This window comes from Microcaecilia unicolor, chromosome 1, assembly GCF_901765095.1.
Source record: "Microcaecilia unicolor chromosome 1, aMicUni1.1, whole genome shotgun sequence".
Taxonomy (NCBI): domain Eukaryota; kingdom Metazoa; phylum Chordata; class Amphibia; order Gymnophiona; family Siphonopidae; genus Microcaecilia; species Microcaecilia unicolor.
The window spans coordinates 80,014,956-80,037,252 of NC_044031.1; the positions used below are offsets into that span (position 1 = coordinate 80,014,956).

The 22,297-nt window shown below is 43.2% G+C and overlaps 1 protein-coding gene across 1 annotated transcript in view; it reads right to left on the reverse strand.

The window, feature by feature from the left end:
• The window catches only part of PTPRN2 (protein tyrosine phosphatase receptor type N2), a 1,688,755-nt gene that overhangs the window by 1,189,069 nt on the left and 477,389 nt on the right, over positions 1-22,297 (reverse strand). The window contains 4 exon segments of the mRNA XM_030198706.1: positions 675-716; positions 10,284-10,394; positions 10,396-10,507; positions 14,234-14,237. Coding sequence (XP_030054566.1) covers positions 675-716; positions 10,284-10,394; positions 10,396-10,507; positions 14,234-14,237 — 269 coding nt within the window.

Genomic DNA, 22,297 nt, shown 5'->3' on the forward strand with positions numbered 1-22,297 from the left:
GTGAATTTGCATGTGAACATTTTATACAATGAAGATAATGCATGAAAATTCATTTTTCCCCTGGATTCTATATATATGGCGCTTTGAGTAGCATGCATCTTAATTGATTTTTTTTTGTGCTGCATCTTAATTGATTAATGAGCCAATCAGCACCTAAAATTGGGCAATAACAAGCAATTATCCGCACTACTTGGCAATAATTAGAATTTACAAGTACATCTTTTTAGGCATATCTTTAAAGAGGAGACATAATCTAGTGTGCTGATCTGAAAAGGGGGTGGGCAATGGGAGGGGCATAGGTGGGTCAGGGGGCAGTTTCTAAAATGTATGTGTGTTTTTATAGAATTATCAAGATCCACGCCTAATTTACACACTGGAATTTACATCAGGTTTTCATTGGTGATCCAGCATAGGCGCTTTAGCTATTCTATAAGCACCCCATAACTGTAAGCGTGGCTTACAAAATAGCGCTGAGCTTACTTTTTCGGTGACAATTTTTTTGATGCCATTTATAGCATCTAGTCCTTAATGCATAAGAGTGTGCCTTGCTTGAAAACCTAACTGACTTGTGATATGTGAGGTCTGGCTTTGTCTTCTCCTGGATCACTTAGACCACAATCCCCTCCTGACCTGAATTAAATATAACTTGTAATTATATAATATGTAGATGATACCTCTTTCTCAAATTGATCATGGTCTTCATTTGTGCCTGTGTCGTAAAAAATAAAACAAAACAAAAAACACAATTGCGTCACTAAGATGCTCCCCCTTGATAAACCAGAAACCACTCAGCCATTTAAAAACAATACTCACTGTTAAAAGAAGGAATAAAGGTTAACAAACAAGATGCAAGTGATACTTCTTTGTAAGGATGTGCACGGCCAAAAATTGTTTGTTTCGTTTTTGGATTTTTCAAATCTATCCCAACTTTGTGGGTTTTTTGAATGAGTTTCAGACATTCATTTTTAATGCATGCATTATAGGGGACAATTCTCGAAGTAGGTGCCTCCATTTAGGTTCCCCAATGTAGTATTTGGGCATCTAGATTCCATCATAGAATAATTGTGTAATCCCCACATCAGCGTGCCTTAGATTTCCTCGCCCGTCATAGCTACACCACCATAGACTTAGCCTAACTCTGGACAAGCAAATGCAGCAGGGACATGTATAACTTGCTGCATTCTGTAAAATACACATGTAAGTGGGAGTCCTGCCCATGCGCCAGCTGTGTACAGGTCCCCTTGTATTTACCATGCTATGCCCTCTGCATGCGCTGTTACAGAATAGCATTTACAGCTAGATTTTTGGGCGCCCAACAATCAGCGCCAAAATAATTTGAAGATGAGCGCCCATTATAGAATTAGTGTTGAGTGCTGAATTCGGCACCCACACATGGGCACCGGGACTTAAACCAAGTGTAATTCCCAGTACCCAATTTGGGCTCACATCCCTGTGCACAAATTTTAGAAACCCGATGACCTGTCCATGCACCTCCCCAATGCCTCGCACTATGGGATTTGGGTGCTATGGGATTTGCACACTATCCTGCTTATTTTCAAAGAAGGGCGGCCATCTTCTGACACAAATCGGGAGATGGCCGGCCTTCTCCTAAAGCCGGCCAAATTGGTATAATCGAAAGCCGATTTTGGCCGGCTTCAACTGTTTTCCGTCGCAGGGCCGGCCAAAGTTCAAGGGGGCGTGTCGGCAGGGTAGCGAAGGTGGGACGTAGGTGCGGTTAAGAGATTGGCTGGCCTCAGCTGATAATGGAAAAAAGAAGGCCGGCCCTGATGAGCATTTGGCCGGCTTTACAGTCTGTTTTTGTTCACGACCAAACCTTGAAAAGGTGCCCAAACTGACCAGATGACCACCGGAGGGAATCAGGGATCATCTCCCTTACTCCCCCAGTGGTCACCAACCCCCTCCCACACACACACACAAAAATTAAAAACATTTTTTTGCCAGCCTCAAATGTCATACCCATCTCCATCACAGCACTATGCAGGTCCATGGAGCAGTTTTTAGTGGTTGCAGTGCACTTCAGGCAGGCGGACCCAGGCCCATCCCCCCCACCTGTTTCACTTGTGGTGGTAAATGGGAGCCCTCCAAAACCCACCCGAAACCCACTGTACCCACATGTAGGTGCCCCCCTTCATCCCTAAGGGCTATAGTAGTGGTGTACAGTTGTGGGGAGTGGGTTTTGGGGGGCTCAGCACCCAAGGTAAGGGAGCTATGCACCTGGGATCATTTTGTGAAGTCCACTGCAGTGCCCCCTAGGGTGCCCGGTTGGTGTCCTGGCATGTGAGGGGGACCAGGGCACTACAAATGCTGGCTCCTCCCACGACCAAAGGGCATGAATTTGGCGGGTTTGAGAAGGCCGCCATTAGTTTCCATTATCGGCGAAAACCAATGGCGGCCATCTCTAACGCCGGCGATCTCTAAGGGTGGCCCAAATGTTGAGATTTGGCCAGCCCCAATCGTATTATCGAAAGGAAAGATGGCCGGCCATCTTGTTTCGATAATACAGTCGGGTACGCCACTTAATGGGGCCATCATTAGAGATGGCCACCCTTATAGATGGCTGGCCCAGTTCGATTATGTCCCTCTATGGGGCCCTTTTAGCAAGCCGCATAGGCACCTATGCATGCCCAATGTGCATCAATTTGGAATTACTGCCTGGCTACAGCATGGCCCAGGTGGTAATTCATTTTTTTACAAGAGTCCACTATGAGGCATATTTTCAAAGCACTTAGCCTTCCAAAGTTCCATAGGTTTCTATGGAACTTTGGAAGGCTAAGTGCTTTGAAAATATGCCTCTATGTGTGCATGGGCAGTAATCAGCATTTGACGCATGTTGACAATTACCGCCCAGTTAACGCGTAAGACCTTACCGCTAAGTGAATGGGTGGCAGTAAGGTCTCAGACCCAAAATGGATGTGCACTAATTTTTATTTTGCCGCACGTTCAGTTTCATCCTCCCCCCAAAAAAGGCATTTTTACAGGTGTGCTGAAAAATGGATCTGTGTGCATCCAAACACACATCTACACTAGCACAGAACAATTTTCAGAGCACCTTAGTAAAAGGACCCCTATAGGATTTGGGCACACATTGTTTATAAACAGCGCATAGAAAGATGTGCGCACAACTTCAAACTGGTGCCAAGTAGTGCCGATTAGCTCCCAATTATGACACTAATTAGCTCATTGCCAATTTAGGGGCATTTTTACTAAAGGGGTTGCCTTGTGGTAATCCAGAACTACCACTGGCCCAACACAGCTGCCAGTGGTAGTTCCACCTTGAGCACACGCCATTTCCAGCACTACAAAAAAATACCTCCATAATTTCTAGCGTGGCACTAATTTGGTGGCATGGGCACTGGCAGGTATCCACGGGAGCCCTTACCGCCATCTCAGTGGATAGCGGTAAGTGCTTCCCCCTGCATGGCCATGTGGTAGAATAATCCTATTGCATGGCTATGTCTTTTTTAGGGGTTTTTTTACCCACTGCGATAAAAAGGGGCCCAGGCACATGGCAAAAATGGCCCCCGCCACTACCACAGGGCCCTTTTTTACTGCAGCTTGGTAAAAGGACCCCTTAGTTGGGCACACATCTTGGATTTGCTTAGGCAATTTACTGACTATGGATGTTATTAGGTGGGGGATAAATCCTACCTGGGAGTAAAACTGCTTCAAGGGACAATCTTTGCCTTGGGGTTTACTGCCTTGGTTAATTTTAACCAATTTTTCCCCTTCCTGGTAAATGGGCAGTTAGAGATAGAGAAAAATAACTGAAGCACCTAGTAAAGGTTTGTGCCTAAAAGCACCTTCAAAGCCACCTTCCTCATAGTGCCAAAGTTCTCCCCCTTCTTACAAACACACCCACACTTGCATGCACTTCATACCCCAACACATGATTCTACACAGACACACATGTACACATACACACATAAACACAACACACACACACACACATCCCATACATCCCTGCCCAACAAATATCCATACACAAATCTCAAACATACACCCCCACACACTTCCAAACCCCACACATACACACATTTTTGCACTCACAATTTCCAGTTCAAAATGCAGTATATCAAGAAATTAAACTAAACTTACACACAACCCACAAACAACTCTGTCCTCTTCCAGAAATAGAACAAACCCTCAAACAGGTGCTTCCGTCTACACCCCATACACCCTTCCACTCTTATACCACAAACAAAAATAGTCTTGCATATACATCTCTATGCTTCCAGCCCACAAATTTATCCCTATGCCTTGCACATTACTCACACACCTATAGTCACCTACCTCAATCTCACTCCACACACATCCCACAACTGCCCCCACGCCAGCATCCCTTACCCCTATAATCCCCATTCAAATCAACTGATATACCCTTAATGCACCTCCACATGCTCCCATATGCATACCTCACATACTTCTACACCTTTCCCTCATACATAAACACACCCGTCATATTCACATTTCTCTGCACACAAACAGGCCTATGAGAATAGATCACCTAGATAGAATACACACCTACACTCAAGCACACCCGCATATGACCCCATATTACCCTCACAAAGAAATAAGGACATAACCGATATGGCCTCTCAATTTATACATCCCACACAGACACACAGAACGATACCTATACCTTCTCTTACTACACCCTCACATTCACAAAATCATCCCCACTTACACACAGAACCATAAACCTAATAAACACATACCCACACCCTTAGCACATTACCTACCTATATTAATCCCCACCTACACTAACAAACCTACCCAAACACTTCCATCTTCCACCAATCCCTATACCTAACACCTCTATTTTTCACTCCTACATATACAGCATACATACACTCATAACCTCAGATAACACTATGCACACATGCCATGCCCATTCAATGCACATGTAACCCTTACACACCCACACACAAACCCCTCCCAAAACACCCCATATACATATTCTCAAAAGCACACTCAGTTTCAACAAACATAAAGCACAATCCCCATACAACAGACCACATACCATATACTCACCCTTACACTAACTCCTCCCACTTACACAACCTCCTCTCCATTTCAAAGCACATCCCACACATATACCCCCACACACTACATATAGTTCTATAACTTCCAGATATACACACTAAAAACTCTTAAACAAATTCTCATACACCTCTGCTACTAATATATATATATATACATACACAATCCTAGCCACCCAAACTCACCCAGCATATACCCTTTGCCATACATCTCCATGTACTCTTTCCCATAAAAACAACCCCTACACACACCTGCTCTCATACCCAAATCATGTACAAATATATTTTTGGAAAGCACTCCAAGACTCTGCAAGCAAAGGATAGTCAAAAGGTATGAGGTTTAATCCTAAATGTAGTACAACATGTCATGTCAAATTAACACCACTGGGACAGTAAGCAAGTATCAGATCAATAGAGATAATAGAGTGGCACTCAAATTACTTCAGTCTTATGATAATTAGCTCCATAACATGTTTCTTTATTTCAGTCCTGGTGAAGAAAACAGCGGAAAATCAATATATTGACTGTCTTGTAGTTTACTTAAAAGCTGCCTAGCTAGCCATCAGGGCAGGAAGTTCTTTCTGTGTTGTTGTTCAGATGAGATTACCATTGGCCACTTGGACTGGGTTTCCCCAAGTGGCCCTGCTGAATGCCTACATTAATTCTTGACAGTAAATCACCTCTACTTGTATTAATAATGTTATATGTCAGCTAGGAGGAAGTATCAACACATGACGCGTATCAATCATCTTCTGCTTGGGAGTTCTAGTACATCTTATACTCAGAAGAACAGAGAATTGCAAGGTCATTATAAACTTTCTAAAATTCACTTCTCCCACATACACTGCAGCATTGTTATTGAAGCTGGAGATTAACAACAGTTTTCCATTTCTGGGAAAAATGCCCAGTATGTTGATAGATACTGTCACTCTGTCACTAATCGTATTGTAAAATACAACACAGTTGAACTGAAGTCCTCGCAAGAGCTAGGTATAATTATAGATATTCAGTGCACACATCCACATTTCTTTGATTTCCTATAGTTGGGCATACTGCAAAGGTGAATTTGCATATGTTGAAGCATACTTGCTCTGGGTGATGCCATTCTCTAGGCATGTTAGGGAGGAACAGAGTGGAAACAGAGGATACAAGGCAGCTGGGCCACCCCTTCCATGTCACTGGTAAACGAGCTGAGTGTTCCTCTTTGTCACTGGAGCATCAAGGCTTCTGGTTCAGGGTAATCGTTTTTTTTCCCCCCACATGTTGTGAGCCACAGGATAAGTGCCAAGATTGGCATGCAACCTTTTTCTTCTCTGGCGTGACATGTTGGATGGACTGTGTGGCATGTGACTAGACTGCATGGGTTGCGAGTCATACAGAAGGCGTTTAGCGGGTTACTTCTGAGTTCCAGGAATAGCAGGGAGGTGCAAGGGCCTTAGAATGGTGGTCTGTTTGGCTTGGTTGGAGCAGTGGCCAGGTCAGAGCTCCAGCCAGAGGTATGCACTGTGATGGGCCTCCCCGACAAGGGGTGTGCATCCTTTCCACTTGCCTCCTCCACGATGACATCTGTTTGGGGCAGGAGGTTGCAGCTGGGGTGGTGTATCTAGGCCATGAAGCTGCACTGGGTTGCATTTACCCCTCCCCCATAAGGTATGCTTCGCACCACTCTGGTATTTTCCTGGCTCATGCTGTTCATTCATATATGTGGGGGGTGCAGAATCTTGATCCCTTTCATGGGTGGTGGAAGTTACTGGGTCCAACCTGATATGGTTTCCTCTGCTGGTTGCAGTGGCGGTCATATTGTTTTTCATCACTCTTAGCACTGGCATTTGACAGTCATCTTGGTAAGGTTCCTTGGCAGCTGTTTTTTTTTTTAGTTACATTTGTACCCCGCGCTTTCCCACTCATGGCAGGCTCAATGCGGCTTACATGGGGCAATGGAGGGTTTAAGTGACTTGCCCAGAGTCACAAGGAGCTGTGCCTGAAGTGGGAATCGAACTCAGTTCCTCAGTTCCCCAGGACCAGAGTCCACCACCCTAACCACTAGGCCACTCCTCCACTCAATTACTGATGTTAGTTGGCTCATTAATCAATTACGTTTCATGCTTGTCCCAGGACGGGGGGGGGGGGGGGGGGTAGTGCATAATTTATGTGTGAAAGGGATGCTATCTAAATAACATTTATAACTTTAAACTGATAGATCCAGTGGTACCTGGATTTTCACACTGGCAGTCATATATTTTCTGCTGCTGAAAACTCATATAAGTATAAATGGATTTTTTTCTCCATTTAAAGTTATGTATCTACCCAGCTGCTAAAAGCTGACTTTTGTATATAAAACTTTATATATCAATTTTATACATTAAGTCCAACTGAATATTTGTTTAACTCAGTTTGGAGTTGTTTTTCATGCTTTCCCAGTCTTAAGTTTATTTGCCTGCTTAAAAGAACTGGCCATTTTCAACTGAAAATTCAATATAGCACTGTCAATGAAAACACTTCCAGTTACACAGTCCATATAAACATGGTAAACATAGAGCTGAAGTAATTGCTCGTTACCCAGTTACTGTTCAGGATATGCATTAGTGCACATTTGGTGATTAAAATGCCTTAAAACAATTTTAGTGCATTCAAAGTCAATGAAATGCACATTAACATATGAATGAATGCACATCCAATCACTCTGCATGCATTAAAAAGTTCTAATGCATGTTAAATTTGTTTCACTAACCCAAATGTGTGAAACAAACTGAGAAAAACACCTGAAAATGGAGAACATTTTCAAAACTTTTGAAGATGATTAAAATTTTGTTTTTGGCTATGAACATCCCTATTTACTTTGTGAGCAATGGCAAAAAACAATGGCCAGATACCAAAATCAGTGCTAAGCTCCTGACTTCTTTTCCCTGCCCTAAATCTGCCCCTGTAGCTACCCACTTTCTAAATTTAAGAGTTTAACTGTCGATATTAGCATTTTTTTAAACGTTGACTACCGCAGAGAGAATTAGCCCCAGATATTCAATGCAAAGCCATGTCTGGCCACTGGCATATAATATCTGGGGCTGATTTGGCATGTGCTAGCTGCTGGAGCATATGTGTGCCCTGGCTGATATTTAGCCAGGACCCTCTGCATATGACACTTATAGGGGTCCTGGCAGAATATTGGCTAGGACCCGCATAAGTATAAGGGCCCCATTCCGATGCCCACTCTCCCTCCCTGGATGCAATAGCAGACCTCCCCCCGCTTCCTCCCCATTCCATCCTCCTGAAATGTAAGCCCCCTCCCATGTTATCGGGCTTACCTGTCTATTCCCTAGTGGTCGAGTGGGAAAAACAGCAGGAGCAATGCCCACTCGCTCCACCCGTTGCAACAACCTCCCAAAAACGGCTACCATGATCTCAAGCTGCAGCCTCATAGTACTTTGAAGTATTCAGTGTGGAGGGGGGAGGAGGGTTCTTGCGTGGATCCGGGGGTGGGAGGTAGATGTAGGCATCAGATGGGGCATCTCTGACATCATTTTGGGGTGGGGTGGGGTGGGGTGGGGTTGGGGATGGGAGGGAAGGGAAGGGTGGCATGCTCTACTTTGGTGGGGGGGGGGGGGGGTAGAGGGAGGGAGGAGGGATCAGGTGGGTGTCCATATTCTGGGCGGTTGTGAAGTAGGGAAGGCTACCAGATAGCATCACATGCCCAAAACAAGGGGGTTGTCATGACCCAAAAGGTTAACTTTGCACTGGTCAATATTTTGACCAATGCCCAGTTGCCTTTGCTACATAAATTTAGGACACTTTAAGGGGCATAATCGAATGGAAACGTCTATCTCCATGGGCGTTTATCTCCGAGAATGGGTCCGTGAAGGGGCGGGACCGAACCGTATTTTCGAAAAACTATGGACGTTTATCTTTTTTGAGCTGGGCATTTTGTTTTTCAGCGATAATGAAACTGAAAGCGCCCAGCTCAAAAATGAATAACTCCAAGAACTTTATTCGTGGGAGGGGCCAGGATTCGTAGTGCACTGGTCCCCCTCACATGCCAGGACACCAACTGGGCACCCTAGGGGGCACTTTTACAAAAAAAAAAAAAAAAAAAGGTAAAACAGCTCCCAGGTGCATAGCACCCTTTCCTTGGGTGTTGAGCCCCCCAAATCCCCCTCAAAACCCACTGCCCACAAGTTTACACCATTACTATAGCCCTAAGGGGTGAAGGGGGGCACCTACATGTGGGTACAGTGGGTTTTGGGGGGCGGTTTGGAGGGCTCCCATTTACCAGCACAAGTGTAACAGGTGGGGGGGGGGATGGGCCTGGGTCCACCTGCCTGAAGTCCACTGCACCCCCTATAACTGCTCTAGTGACCTGCATACTGCTGCCCAGGGAGGTGGGTATGACATTTGAGGGTGAAAATAAAAAGTTGTGAAACGGCATATTTTGTGGTGGGAGGGGGTTTGTGACCACTGGGGGAGTCAGGGGAGGTCATCCCCGATTCCCTCCAGTGGTCATCTGGTCATTTAGGGCACTTTTTGGTGCCTTATTCGTGGAAAAACAGGGTCCAGGAAAAGTGCCCTATATTCTCGCTAAAAATGCATATTTTTTTTCCATTATCGGCGAAAGGCGCCCATCTCTGATCGGCCGATAACCACGCCCCAGTTCCGCCTTCACCACGCCTTCGGACACGCCCCAATCAACTTTGTCCGCATCCGCGACGGAGTGCAGTTGAAAACGTCCAAATTTGGCTTTCGATTATACCGCTTTATTCGTTTTGTGAGATAACGTCTATCTCCCGATTTGGGTCACAATATAGGCGTTTTTCTATTTCGATTATAAGCAGGTTTCTGTACTAACTTTATGCAGTTGCCCAGCTGGTTAGCAGATTGAAAATCTCTTTAACTGTACCTGACTTCCCTAACTCCGTCTCCATCACTACCCACAAAACTAGCCGGTTTCGGTATAAAGCAGTTAGAGGAGATATTCAACGACACTGTCCCAGTGAAGTGCCGTTGAATATCTCTTGGTTAGCCCTGGACAGGCAATTTAAATGGTCAGGAGTCTCTCCTGGCCATTTAAATTGCTTCAAATATTAACCTCTTAATGAAATTTTGAATAAAACTTATGTACTCAACCCTAGTAGATTTTCAAGAGGCCAATTTATGAGTATGGAGGTCAAAATTAAGAGCATAAATCCTTTGAAATACTGGGCCCAGCATTTTTCATGGTTTCTTTTCAATACCTTTATCCATTGATCCATCTGCACTTGTCCAGGTACCCACGGTACCACTCTCTTCAGTTCTACATCTGCTCGCTCTCCTACTTTTCCAGCTTCCACCTTCTGCCTGCCTCAACAGCTTGAAGTGTATCAGCAATTATGTTGGCAAGTTCATCTAGCTCTTTGGTGCTGAAGTTATCGATGTTCACTTTGTGCTTCCCCAGCTCTTTCACCACATTTTGAATAAAACTTCTGTTAAATAATAGAATGGACATTGAATTAAGAAGATAACAAGCATTATTTCTTCTGTAATCAATTACTTTTGATATTCATTGTCTAACTCTTTACCTGAGGAATCATCCTAAGTAAAATTACATCCAAACCATGACCAGCCATATACAGTAGGTCACTGCCATAAATGATACAGATATCAGAGGGGTCCTCAAAATGGTGACTGAAACCACCAACCACCAAAACAGCCAATGTTGTAGACTGACATGAATAATAAGTAATATTAAGTATTTTAAACTTAGCAACCACCCCTTTAGGTGGATGATATAAAGCAAAGTCCTCAACTGTCATTGACTACCCATCATCAGATCCATAACTTCACAACCACAAGGAGGTGCAATCTTTATACCAGAACCTGCGCACGTGGCATTAAAATGATGGGCTAAACCACACCCTCTTTTACCAATGTGGGGAACATGTTCAATAACATGGACACTCTTCCCTCGAAGCTGAGGCGGGAGTCCTCCACCTACAGTCCTGCCAGTGGGGGGGTGCTGTTTCACCATCACATTTTCAATAGTGAAGGACAGGCAAGCTCTGCAGGACTCCAGGGAACCTGCCTATCCCCAGCAATTGAAAACGCACAACCACCACCCACTGGCAGCAATGTAGTTGGAAGACTACGCTCAGCTTAGAGGGAACAGTAACAAGATTTAGTTACCAGCTTCATGTTTGTCAATGAGTCATCAATAAGATCCAGCACCATTGATCTTTGTTCTTTAATGAGCAGGCATTAAAATACGATAATAAAAAGATACATTTTCAGCAAGGGTCTATCCGTGTAGATTTACACAGGAGTGGACTCAGTCTGGAAGTTTAATGACTTTTCTTCTTTCTCAGAACCTTCTGAACTCTGTGAAAGTTTACTTGTTTGTTATCTTGATATTGTATGCTCATCTCACATGTAGGAATAATGCATTCCCTATTGATTCACATCCCTCTCTGACTTCACATCTTTTCTCTTCACAGAAATCAGAATGTGATCATGATCAATATGGTTATTCTGCCCTATTGCATGTGCATGGAGTTGTTAAACAGCTGCATATGAGTTAATGATATCCATCTATGCTGAAATGATACTGATAAGGTCGTGTATCATTTGAGGTAGCCTGGGTCCAAAATCATAAGAGAAAGGGGGTTTCCACAGTACTGTCTAGAAGCAGCCCTTCCAATTTTCTAAAATACAATTTATTTTTGTTCAGCTTTTCTAGATATTTTCCAGGCATAGACTAATATATACCAAAGGGCAAAGCGATTGCAGAAAAGTTTACTTCTCATGGGAAACAGCAAAAAACACCTTGAATCTCAACAAAGCACCAATTTCTCACTTGAAGTGCATTTTTCCTGTCATCTTGCAAAAACATACTTTGCAGTAATAAATGTTTACATAAAATCTGCTTTGTGCAAACTGTATTTAAATGTGGGATTAATGAGCCTTCACAGTGCAAATTCAAGCAAAGTAGTGCCAAAATAATGGAAGGCCTACTTTGAAGGTGTAGTTATTTATCCCAAGGTCACCAAAAAAGTGAGCCTGTTCACACAGCCAATACGGCCAATCAAGAAATCCCCAGCCCCATCCAAGGAGCCTTTGATGCCTGGTGGTATAGTGGACCAGCAAAAGCCCCTAAAGTCCTAATGCAGATAAATGTTAAAATAACTTCCTGTAAGATCCCTGCCCCCTTAACTCCCACCCACTGTGAATAAGTACTTGTGACTCTGAGCAAGTCACTTAACCTTCCATAGCCCCAGGTACAAAACAAGTACAGTGGATTCTGGTTAATTGGGACTATAGTACATTGCCTCAATTAAGCAGCTGCCCCGAAAAAATGAAGTTGATATGTTACCGTTAAAAAAGAATCAGAACAAGTGACAGATAAAAGTCAAAAAAAGTATTTATTGTCTAAATACAAAAGTGGAAAATAAAACAGTACAGTACAGTTTAATTTCCAATTTTACACTTGTTCGGTAACACAAAAGTTGAAATAAAGGAAAAGAAAATATTTAAATATTGTATAAATTAAAGATAAGCTTCTCATTCAAACAGCATTAACGCTGCAGGTATTGATCAAGCATACCTGACGAGCTCTCTTCATTGACTGCAGATGACAAAATCAGCCAGGTCTTTAGAAAAGTAATTGGATTGCCTTCATTGCCTACTGCATGAAAAAAAGTTTTAATCCAGAAATAAATCTCCAGCATCCTGATTTCGTCACGTTCATGCTCATGTTGTGTTTGGGGCATGTCGTTTTTTTCAAATTCTCTAGCAAGCGATTTTGGTCTGCGAGTGTTAGATCTTTCCTTGCAATTTTTCAGCACCTGCCACAGGTGACATGACACCCCTGCAAGCAGCACAAGTATGCAAATGCGGCAGCCCATATAAACTTCAAGGTTGGTGATGTAATCGATGACGTTTATGTACGTTACTGCCCCAAATTAACGCGCATCATCCCAAATAATTAAAAACAATTACACCTTTACAATTGTGCTTTGTTTCCGTTCTCTGGGTTTTGAGCCAACTATGTGGCCAACCCCAATTAAATGGTGTTCCAATTAACCAGAATCCACTGTACCTGTTTATATGTAAACTGCTTTGATTGTAACCATAGAAAGGCAGTATATCAAATGTCCATCCCCGAGCCCCTATAGATTAGGACTAGTCCTCTCCCCCCAAACACCCTCAAATTTCCTGGAAGCCTGACTAGTGCCCAGTAGGGGTGGGCTCAAGGCAATCTGCTGCCTGTAGGCGAGGGATGAGCTGGTGCCAATGATTAGCAAAGACTGGCCTGCTGCCTAAGGCAGCAGATTCTTAGATGGTAGCAGTTACAGTCAAAGCAAAACAATAGATCCTAACCATCAGACAAACTGAAAGAACCTTGTTACTATGTCTCTATCAGCACATACTTTAATCTGCTTTTCTCCAAAAGCAACTACCCACACCCATCCTGTTAGACTATCAATGAAATGAAATGCTTTGATGTACCCATTCATACCTCCCCCACCTTGCTAGACTGTCATTGAAATGCTTTGAAGCTTCACTTATATATACTATCAACTAACACATTTGCTTATTTCCGATCTGAGGAAGAAGGGCAACCTTCGAAGCTAATCAAGAAATGTATAAGTTATGTCCATAAAAAAGGTATCATCTTATGTTCTTTTCCATGTTTTATTTTTGTTTGATTTCTAGTGATAACCTTTAAGAGTGGACTAATACGGCTACCACACCTCTCTACTCCAAAAACACAAAAAAAAGATGCAAGATGCTCAAACACCAAGGAGCAAAAAAAAAGTAGTGAGCGAAAGAAAAACTCAGTTTAACACACCATAATAAAACTAATTATTCTGGGCTGATATTCTAAGGCACTTATTTAGTTAGCAAGTGCTGCTACCATGGAACCTCTAGTTTATAAAATACAGTCCTTATTTGTAGTTGATACACTTGAAGAATGTATTTATAAACTAGTGGTTCTATGGTTATGTTTGAAGATCATTCTTTGTTCCCCAGTCTTTTAGACTTACTACTTTGTTCTTGTTGGGATTTACCAGTGTTCCTCCACTTTAGTGGCTACCCTTAGGGATATTCAGAGGTACTAAGTGGATAGTGCCACTGAATATTTCCTCTGACCACCTCGGCACTATCCAACTTTTCATGTCTTTCCCTCTCCCCAGCCCCCTACTGCCCACCTCTCTCTCCTTCCACAGCCTCTCATTCTCTAGTCTTTTTAATGCTCCCCTTTCTCTCCTCCCATGTCCAATATGTTCCCCTTAACTCTCATTATCTTACCCACCCCAGCTCGTTCCCTGTTATTCATGCTCTCTCCTTCTTATGTCTTACTCCTTTATTTAGGCTCACATTCCCCCTTTTAATTCTCACCTATATTACCTTTTATCCCTCACACTCTTCATAGCCCTTTGTCTCTTTTTCCTGTTTCCCCAGTAGCTATTGCCCCTGCCTCTTCTCCTAAACTTCCTTTTCTCCTTCCCCAGCATCCACTCACTCACTTATGTCCTTCTCCAATATTTATTTACCTTATCTTTCCTCCGCCTTATCCCCAGCATCCATCTCTGTGCTCCTCTATTTTCACCTTCCCCTGCATATGCCCATGTATCTCTCCCCTCCTCCCAATCAGGGCCGCAGAGAGACTAAACCGGGCCCGGGGCAAGGCCGCCCCCCCTGCTGTCAGGCCACCGGCGCCACAGTCCCAAGTCTCCACCCACCCACCCCCACCCTCAGCCCCATCGACAGCCCCCCTCCATCCGCCACCGGGCCCCCTGCATTCAAATCAGCAGCGCCTCACCTCCGTATGAAAGCGGCAGATTGCCTCCCTTCGGGCCTTCCCTCACTGTGTCCCGCCATCGTCTGATGTAACTTACGGTTTCAGCAAGGGCCGGAAACAGAGAGGGCCCGAAGGGAGGCGATCTGCCACTTTCATACAGAGGTGAGGCGCTGCCGATTTGAATGGAGGGGGCCCGGTGGCGGACGGAGGGGGGCTGTTGATAGAGCCGAGGGCAGGAGCACCAGTGGCCTGACCCCGGCGCTGGCTCCCCTTGGAAGCCTGGGCCCAGGGAATTTTGTTGCCCCTGCCCCCCTCTCAGCAGCCCTGCCCCCAATATCCCAGTATCAGATCCATCTCCAACTCCCAACTCCTGTCTCCCACCTGCTACCTTGTCAGATCGCAGCCCCCTTTTCCCATACCTAGCATGAGACTGGTCTCATCACCCCCCTTCTCCTACCTGCCCAATACCACTCTATCTGCTGTAGAATAAGGAACAACTTTCTTCACTCCAGCCACTGGCTGATAGAACCATGCAGGAGTTGAAAGCACAGAACTAATACTTACTGTATTACACACAAAACAGGAAGTAGATTCTCTGATTTTGGCAGCTATGCGGTGCCAGCAGCCATAGTGACAAGTGAAAAAAAGGAGCTCCTCATTCTGCAGTGGATTTAGTGGCACCAGGAAAAGCAGGTGGTACAAAGGATCAGCTGGCACAAATGTTGGTGGGCAGGGGCCAGCAGGCCAGGGATAGTACCTCCCCTCCCTTCCAAATCAGAAATACCAAGAGTGCCCATCAAAAGAGTGAGATTCACCATCACAATGGACTGAGATTGAAGGCCAATGAGTGAGGTTTTCTAGCAATGCATCTGGGATATAAATTTGAAATTCTAAATACTGCTGAGGGCCATGACTATTAATCTTTTTTCAGTTGGGATACACCTGATGGACAATGCTTACATGAGTGACACACTGCATTAATGACCCTCTCAGACCTTTGGTGAGTCACAGTATAGCAGTTCTTATGAGTTAAACATTCTCTGCATCCACAAAAATTCCCCACAACATGTACAGATCAAAACTAGAACATTTCTCCATGAAAGTCACCGTACCAAAATAAAATAAAATAAACATCCTGATTTTCATGTTATCTGAGCAATAGCAACACAAATCTCACCACTACCAGGCACAATGTAAAATACCTGAAAAAATCCTAATTCATCATATAAGTTGCAAACATGTCATTCAAATGTAGCACTAATCCTATGATTCAAACAGCTAGAACCCTACCTATAAATAGGCAGCAGTACAAATATTACTGTGGGCCTTAGAACACCAATATACCTACTACAGGAACAAGTGGGAATGCTACAAATCTCAACACAACAGAATACTACATCTCAGTCACATGCAAAGCACAGATTCTCACAAAATACAGAACAAGGGATCACCAATTATAAATAGAAATATGAAGACAAAAATTGAACTGCAAATTCCAAGAAGTCAAACTCAAAATGTATTGCAACACTGGAGAAATAAAAACATAAATCATTATATTTTGTACTGAATACAATACAAAGACATCTGCGATGAACATCCATTAATAAATATTAAATAAACACTTTTTCTACCTTTGTTTTCTGGATGGTTTCATGTTCCATTACGTTGGTCCCAGTTTCTCTTGCCTGCTTTCCTGTCTGATCTTCTGTTTCCAGTGGCTGCTGTCCATTTTTCATTCTCCTCTCTCCTCCTGTCTCGTTCCCTCAATGCATCTGTCTCTGGCACTGACGTTTCCTTTTTAGCTCTTTTCCTTCTTTTTTTGCCTCTATCCATTCAAATTTTACCCTACTCCTTTCTATTTTTCACTTACCTATCAATTTCCATCTCCTTCTTTCACCCCTATCTCTCCCTTTCCCATCTTCTTCCCTTTCCCAGTCTCCTATTCCCATTTATCCTTCACCTATTCCTCATTACCACATTTCTACCCTCTATTCTCTTCTTGACAACCCCCTTGGCCTTTCTCACAAATTTTACATCATTCCCAATCACTTGTTCCACCCTTGTAGCCTCTCTCTATCTCTCTCTCTCCTCCTCTCCCCCACACCCTTGAAGCTTGACATGTCGCTGTCTCAGCTCTCTTCCCTCCTGCCCCCTCTCATAGTCCAGAAACCTTCTCTCTCTTCTGTAATCCTCCCAATAGTCCAGCATCTCTCCCTCTCTCTTCCCTCCCTTGAGTCCAATATCTCTCCTTCTTTCCTCCCTCCCATAGTCCAGCATCTATTATTACTTCCCTTCCACCCCATAATTCCAAGGTCTCTCTCTCTCTCTCTCTCTCTCTCTCTCTCTCTCTCTCTCTCCTTTCTGCCTCCTGTTGGGACAGAGAGGATGAATGGAGAGACAGTGGATGTCCAACATCCCTCCTTCCAGTTATCCAGCATCTCTTTCCTCTCCCCACCTACACAAATGATTCAAACATCTCTCTCTCTCTCTCTCTCTCTCTCTCTCTCTCTCTCTCTTGCTTCCATTACTGATTTCCAGCATCTCTCTCTCTCTCTCTCTCTCTCTCTCTCTCTCTTTCTCCCTTCCAAACACCCCTCTCTCTGGCTTTCTTTCCTGCCTCCTGTTGTCCAGCTCCTCTCCCTCCCTCCTTCCCCTCCACCCCCCCCCCAATTCAAACATCCTTCCTTCTCACTTTCCTTCCTGCCTCCTGCTGTCCAGAATTTCCCCATTCTTCTCCTCCAACCCCCTCTCCCAAACATATCTCCCTCTGGTTTCCCTTCCTACCTCCTGCTGTCCAGCAGGTCTCCCTCCCTCCCTCCCTCCCTCCCTCCATCCTATCCCCACTCCCATTCAAACTTCTCTCCTCTCCTTTTCTGTATCTTGCTGTCCATCATCTCTTCTCTCTCATCTGTTCCTGAGGCCAACATTTCTCCTTTTCTCTCCCTCTACACCTCTTCCATTCTAGCTTCTCACCTTCTAATCTCCCCCTGCATCTGAGATCCTGCGTATTTCTTTTTCCATCCCTCACCCTGAGGTTCGGTACCTTTCGTCTTCCTCCTCCCCCTGCACGCATCATTCTATCCATTCCCTCAATAGGCGGTCCAACATCTTTTCCCCCAAAGAGGTTAGATAAAACAGGAGGCAGAGTGAGCCTATCTAGCCCATTATATGGGCTAAAGCCAGTAGGCAGAACTTGCTGGCAGTAGGCGGAGATTGCAGCCACATTGGTTCACCCAAAACAATAGTAAAAAAATTATTAGAAATAAGGGACTGCCTATGCGTGGTCTATCTGTAAAAAGTCAAAAGCTATTCCAGTTGGATAAGCAGTTCCTTTAAAGGTGGCGGATAAAATATATTTTTTAAACTTATTTGACATCTTTTTAATTTATTTGAAAGCTTTTCATATGTAGATATAAATATCATGAAATAAAATCTGAAAATTACTAAAACAGCTTCAAAAATGACTGTAGCTGGTAGAAACAACACTAATAAAGGCTGTTTTGTGCTCATTTTTCTACACTGTTCTATATAATACAGTAATACATGGCCAAATTTCAGTCAGAATATCCTGTCTACTGATAAGTTCATCTTAACTGTTGTTGTAACCTGCCCTGGGAAGCCTGGTGTTATAAAGATTGGAAATAAAATTAAACTCTCCTTTCATTAGAGCACATGGAATTACATCTTTACCTCATTTCTTTTGTACAAATGGATTATTCTGTTTTGAGCATGCTTCAGGGATGAGTGTTTTTCATAAGTCAAAATAATACAAATAAAAATTTTCTTTCATGCAGATCTCTCATTTGTTTAAACATAACTAAATGATCTATAAGCCCCTAATGTGATGGCTTATACTGTGCCAAAACTAGAAATACAGAATAACAGAATTCAGTAACATCCAAAACTTATTAATTAACATTATAATTGTGTTTGTATTTGGGTAATAAATGATAAAATGCTGTTAAAAAATTATATTCGAAAACATGAAGTCGATTTGGTTAACTTCTACTGAATATAGCTCCTCCAAATGACACACTGATTATGATTTATAACAAAATACAACTCTATCTATGAAAAACTATTCCATTATTATACTTCCTCTGTGTACACCCATATGCTGCATAAGCTGACATGTTTGAAAATATAAGTGAGATTAAATTAAAATGCCACCGGCAATAAAGAACAACAACATGGATGCAGCAGCTCATAAGCTTGCTTGCTTTGTTTTGAGTGTACAAGGATGATGGCTACGCAGTGAATGGGAAACAGAGATTAAGCTAAATGGCTACTTGTTTCTCCCCCTCTCTCAAATCTCTTACCCCCTGCAGGTGGTTCAACATCTTCCCCCCCTCTTTCAAATCCCTTCCCCCAGTTTATTTAAATTTATTGCCTGCCGCTGACCTCTTCTTTTCATTCGCTGTCTGCCACTGACCTCATTACCGCATTCTGCCCTGTCTCTTCTCACAGAAACATCCAGGCATGGACATCCTTCTCACAGAAACATCCAGACGTCCTTCTCACAGAAACATCCAGGCATGGACGTCCACATTTGGACGTCCAAGCACTTGGACGTTTTCACCTGGACTTGTATTGCGCAGAGCAGCAACACGTAATGCTTGGCTGTGCTCCACTGCCTTCCCCTCCTTAGGAAGGAAATCATGTGCAAATGAGCTAACAGTGAGCAGCTCATTTGCATGCGATTCCCTTCATGCATGCCCATTTCTTTCTGAATCGCTAAGGGATCGGTAAGGAAGTGCTTTTTTCGTTCAGTTAGTGCATCAGTTAGTCCACTGCAGTGCCCACCTAGGGTTCCCGGTTGGCATCCTGGCATGTCAGGGGGACCAGTGCACTACAAATGCTGGCTCCTCCCATGACCAAATGACTTGGATTTGGTCATTTTTGAGATGGGCATCTTCGGTTTCCGTTATCGCCAAAAACCGGGGACGACCACCTCTAAGGTCGACCATCTCAACATTTATGTCGACCATCTCTAAGGTCGACCTAAATGTTGAGATTTGGGTGTCCCCAACCGTATTATCGAAATGAAAGATGGCCGCCCATCTTGTTTCAATAATACGGGTTTCCCCGCCCCTTCGCAGGGACATCCTGCGAGGACCCCCTCAGGAAAACTTGGGTGCCCCATTTGATTATGTCCCTCTCTATATCAGCCTTTTGAGCAAAATTTATAATTTTAGTAGTGGTTCTCGTACCCAGCCTATCTCCTGCCTCTCTCCATCTAGTGACTGAGGTCTACTCTGCCTCAGGCTCATGCTCTAAATCCTGGCAGCCTCCGAGTACTAGATAGCTGAACTCATGGGCTAGGGAGTTGTTATAGGTAAAAATGCATGACGGGTCCCTGGTGTTCCTCCTGTTGTTTGATCTGGCCATGACAACATGATACCAATGTGGAGTTTAGTATCTGGCTATTGACAACCAGCAGCTTCACAGGCCTTACAAGTTTCAATCTCTGTTTTGCAAATGGTGATGCAATTGTTGACCCTAGCAATAGGCATCAAATACTTTCTGGTAACCTGGTTTGCGCTTTCCATTGAGTTCTAGCTCAGTACAGCAAATCAGGGGCATTTTAAAAAATTATTCATTGTTTCCACTAGCTCACGGTTCAGCTGATTGAAAAACAAATATTAGCCTTGTACATTGTTCTCGTGAAAGAATATGCTAACACAAGTAAAAAGGAAAGAATAAAGTCATTCAAATCAACAATTTACCAATATTATTACAAACTATGAAATGACAGTTGTTATAATTATTAATGAAACTGTAGTAAATAAATTCTCTATTTGGAAGCAGTTTGCTTGCACTTTCTTCCCTTAAGAAATCTGCATAGAAATAAAGATGGCTAAATAAAATTAAAAGATAAAAAGAAAACTACAGGGCCGTGTCTTTTAATTGGGCTGACAATACATGTGATGGTACTTTTACTGTACAACAGGGTACCCATAAATCATTTTAAAAATTCAACTATTATATAAAGGCAACATGTGTGTTTGTGTCTGTATGAAACAAGCTTCTTGAATAATTACCAGCAGCACACAAATACATTTGCACAAAAGTTTCATCAGCCCAGAAGCGGGGCAATTTTCTGCAAACAGTCAATGCAGGTACACACGTGGGGTCCTTTAACTAAGCTACGGTAAAAGATGGCCTTAGTGCACCCTTACGCAGGTTTTTCCCGTGCACTAAGGCCATTTTTACTGCAGCCATAAAGAGGGAGGATTCTATATGTGGCACCTAAAATAATCCACGGGGAAAGCATTTCCCCCTAAGCCTATTCTATAAGCCTATATAGAATACGCTTAGGGGGAAATTGTAGTGCCCAAATCTACATGCCTCCATATACACCTACGAAAACATGGCGTAAATCCTGGCACGTAGATTTTGGCGCAGAAGGCCATACTCTATAACAGCATGCATACATTTTGGAATGCCCATGAAAAGCCCCCTTTTGCCTATGTGCTTTAGAAGTTAGGCGCAGTGCATTACAGAATACGCTTAGTGAGTTGTGCGTGTAAATTCTAATTATTGTTCATTAATGCTCATTATTGCTTGTTAAGTGCTGTTATCAATGCTAATTGGTTTTATGAGTGTTGTTATAGAATCTGGGGGGAGCAAATGGACAAGTTTATTTATTTATTTATTTATTTATTTATTTATTTTTATGAATGGCCATGCACTAATATTGCCATTAGTGTGCAGCCATTAAAAAAAATTGGATGAGCATTTACCTCTACTCATTGTGTAGGCGGTAGGGGCTCCCATGGTATTCTTGCGCTAACCAGTTAGCATGCAGTAATGTAGGTGTGCTAACTGGTTACCTCAGGAATGCCCACTCTCTGCCTCCTGACATGCCTCCTCAAACAACTATTTTTATTGCACAGTATCCCGTACACATTTGGCAGTTACCACAGGGTGCCTAAGCACATTCCAAGGTATGCCATTTTAAGCTGTGTTAGTCATGCATTTTAAGCTGCGTAGGTGGCCCCATTAGCTTTAAGCTTAGTAAAAGGGCCCCATTTCAGTATACAGGCTCTTTGCAACTTTGTACAAATGCTGTCTCCACCTATGTACAGTCCACATAAAAATGCACATCTTAACTAGCAAGACTTTTCCCAACACCTCTCCTTCCCTTACCCATCTTGTCAGTATGCATATTTGTACACGCATATACACTGGTTCAATTTTAAAACATACTTTATACGCAAGAAATGTTTTTCAAAATTGCCCCTATCATGATTAACATTTGGGAGCTAAAATCTTCTTTTGGTCAGGATAGAGAAGGCTTTAGCTTCTGAAGGCTAGTCAAGAAATATATTTAGTTAGTGCAATAAAAAGGTATCATCTTACATGTATATTTTGTTTTTTATTTATTTATCATTATTTCTATGCATTGGAGTGAAACTACCACAGGTGCTGCCATAGGTGACAGCCCTGTGAGTGCTTGAGCATCCTCAAT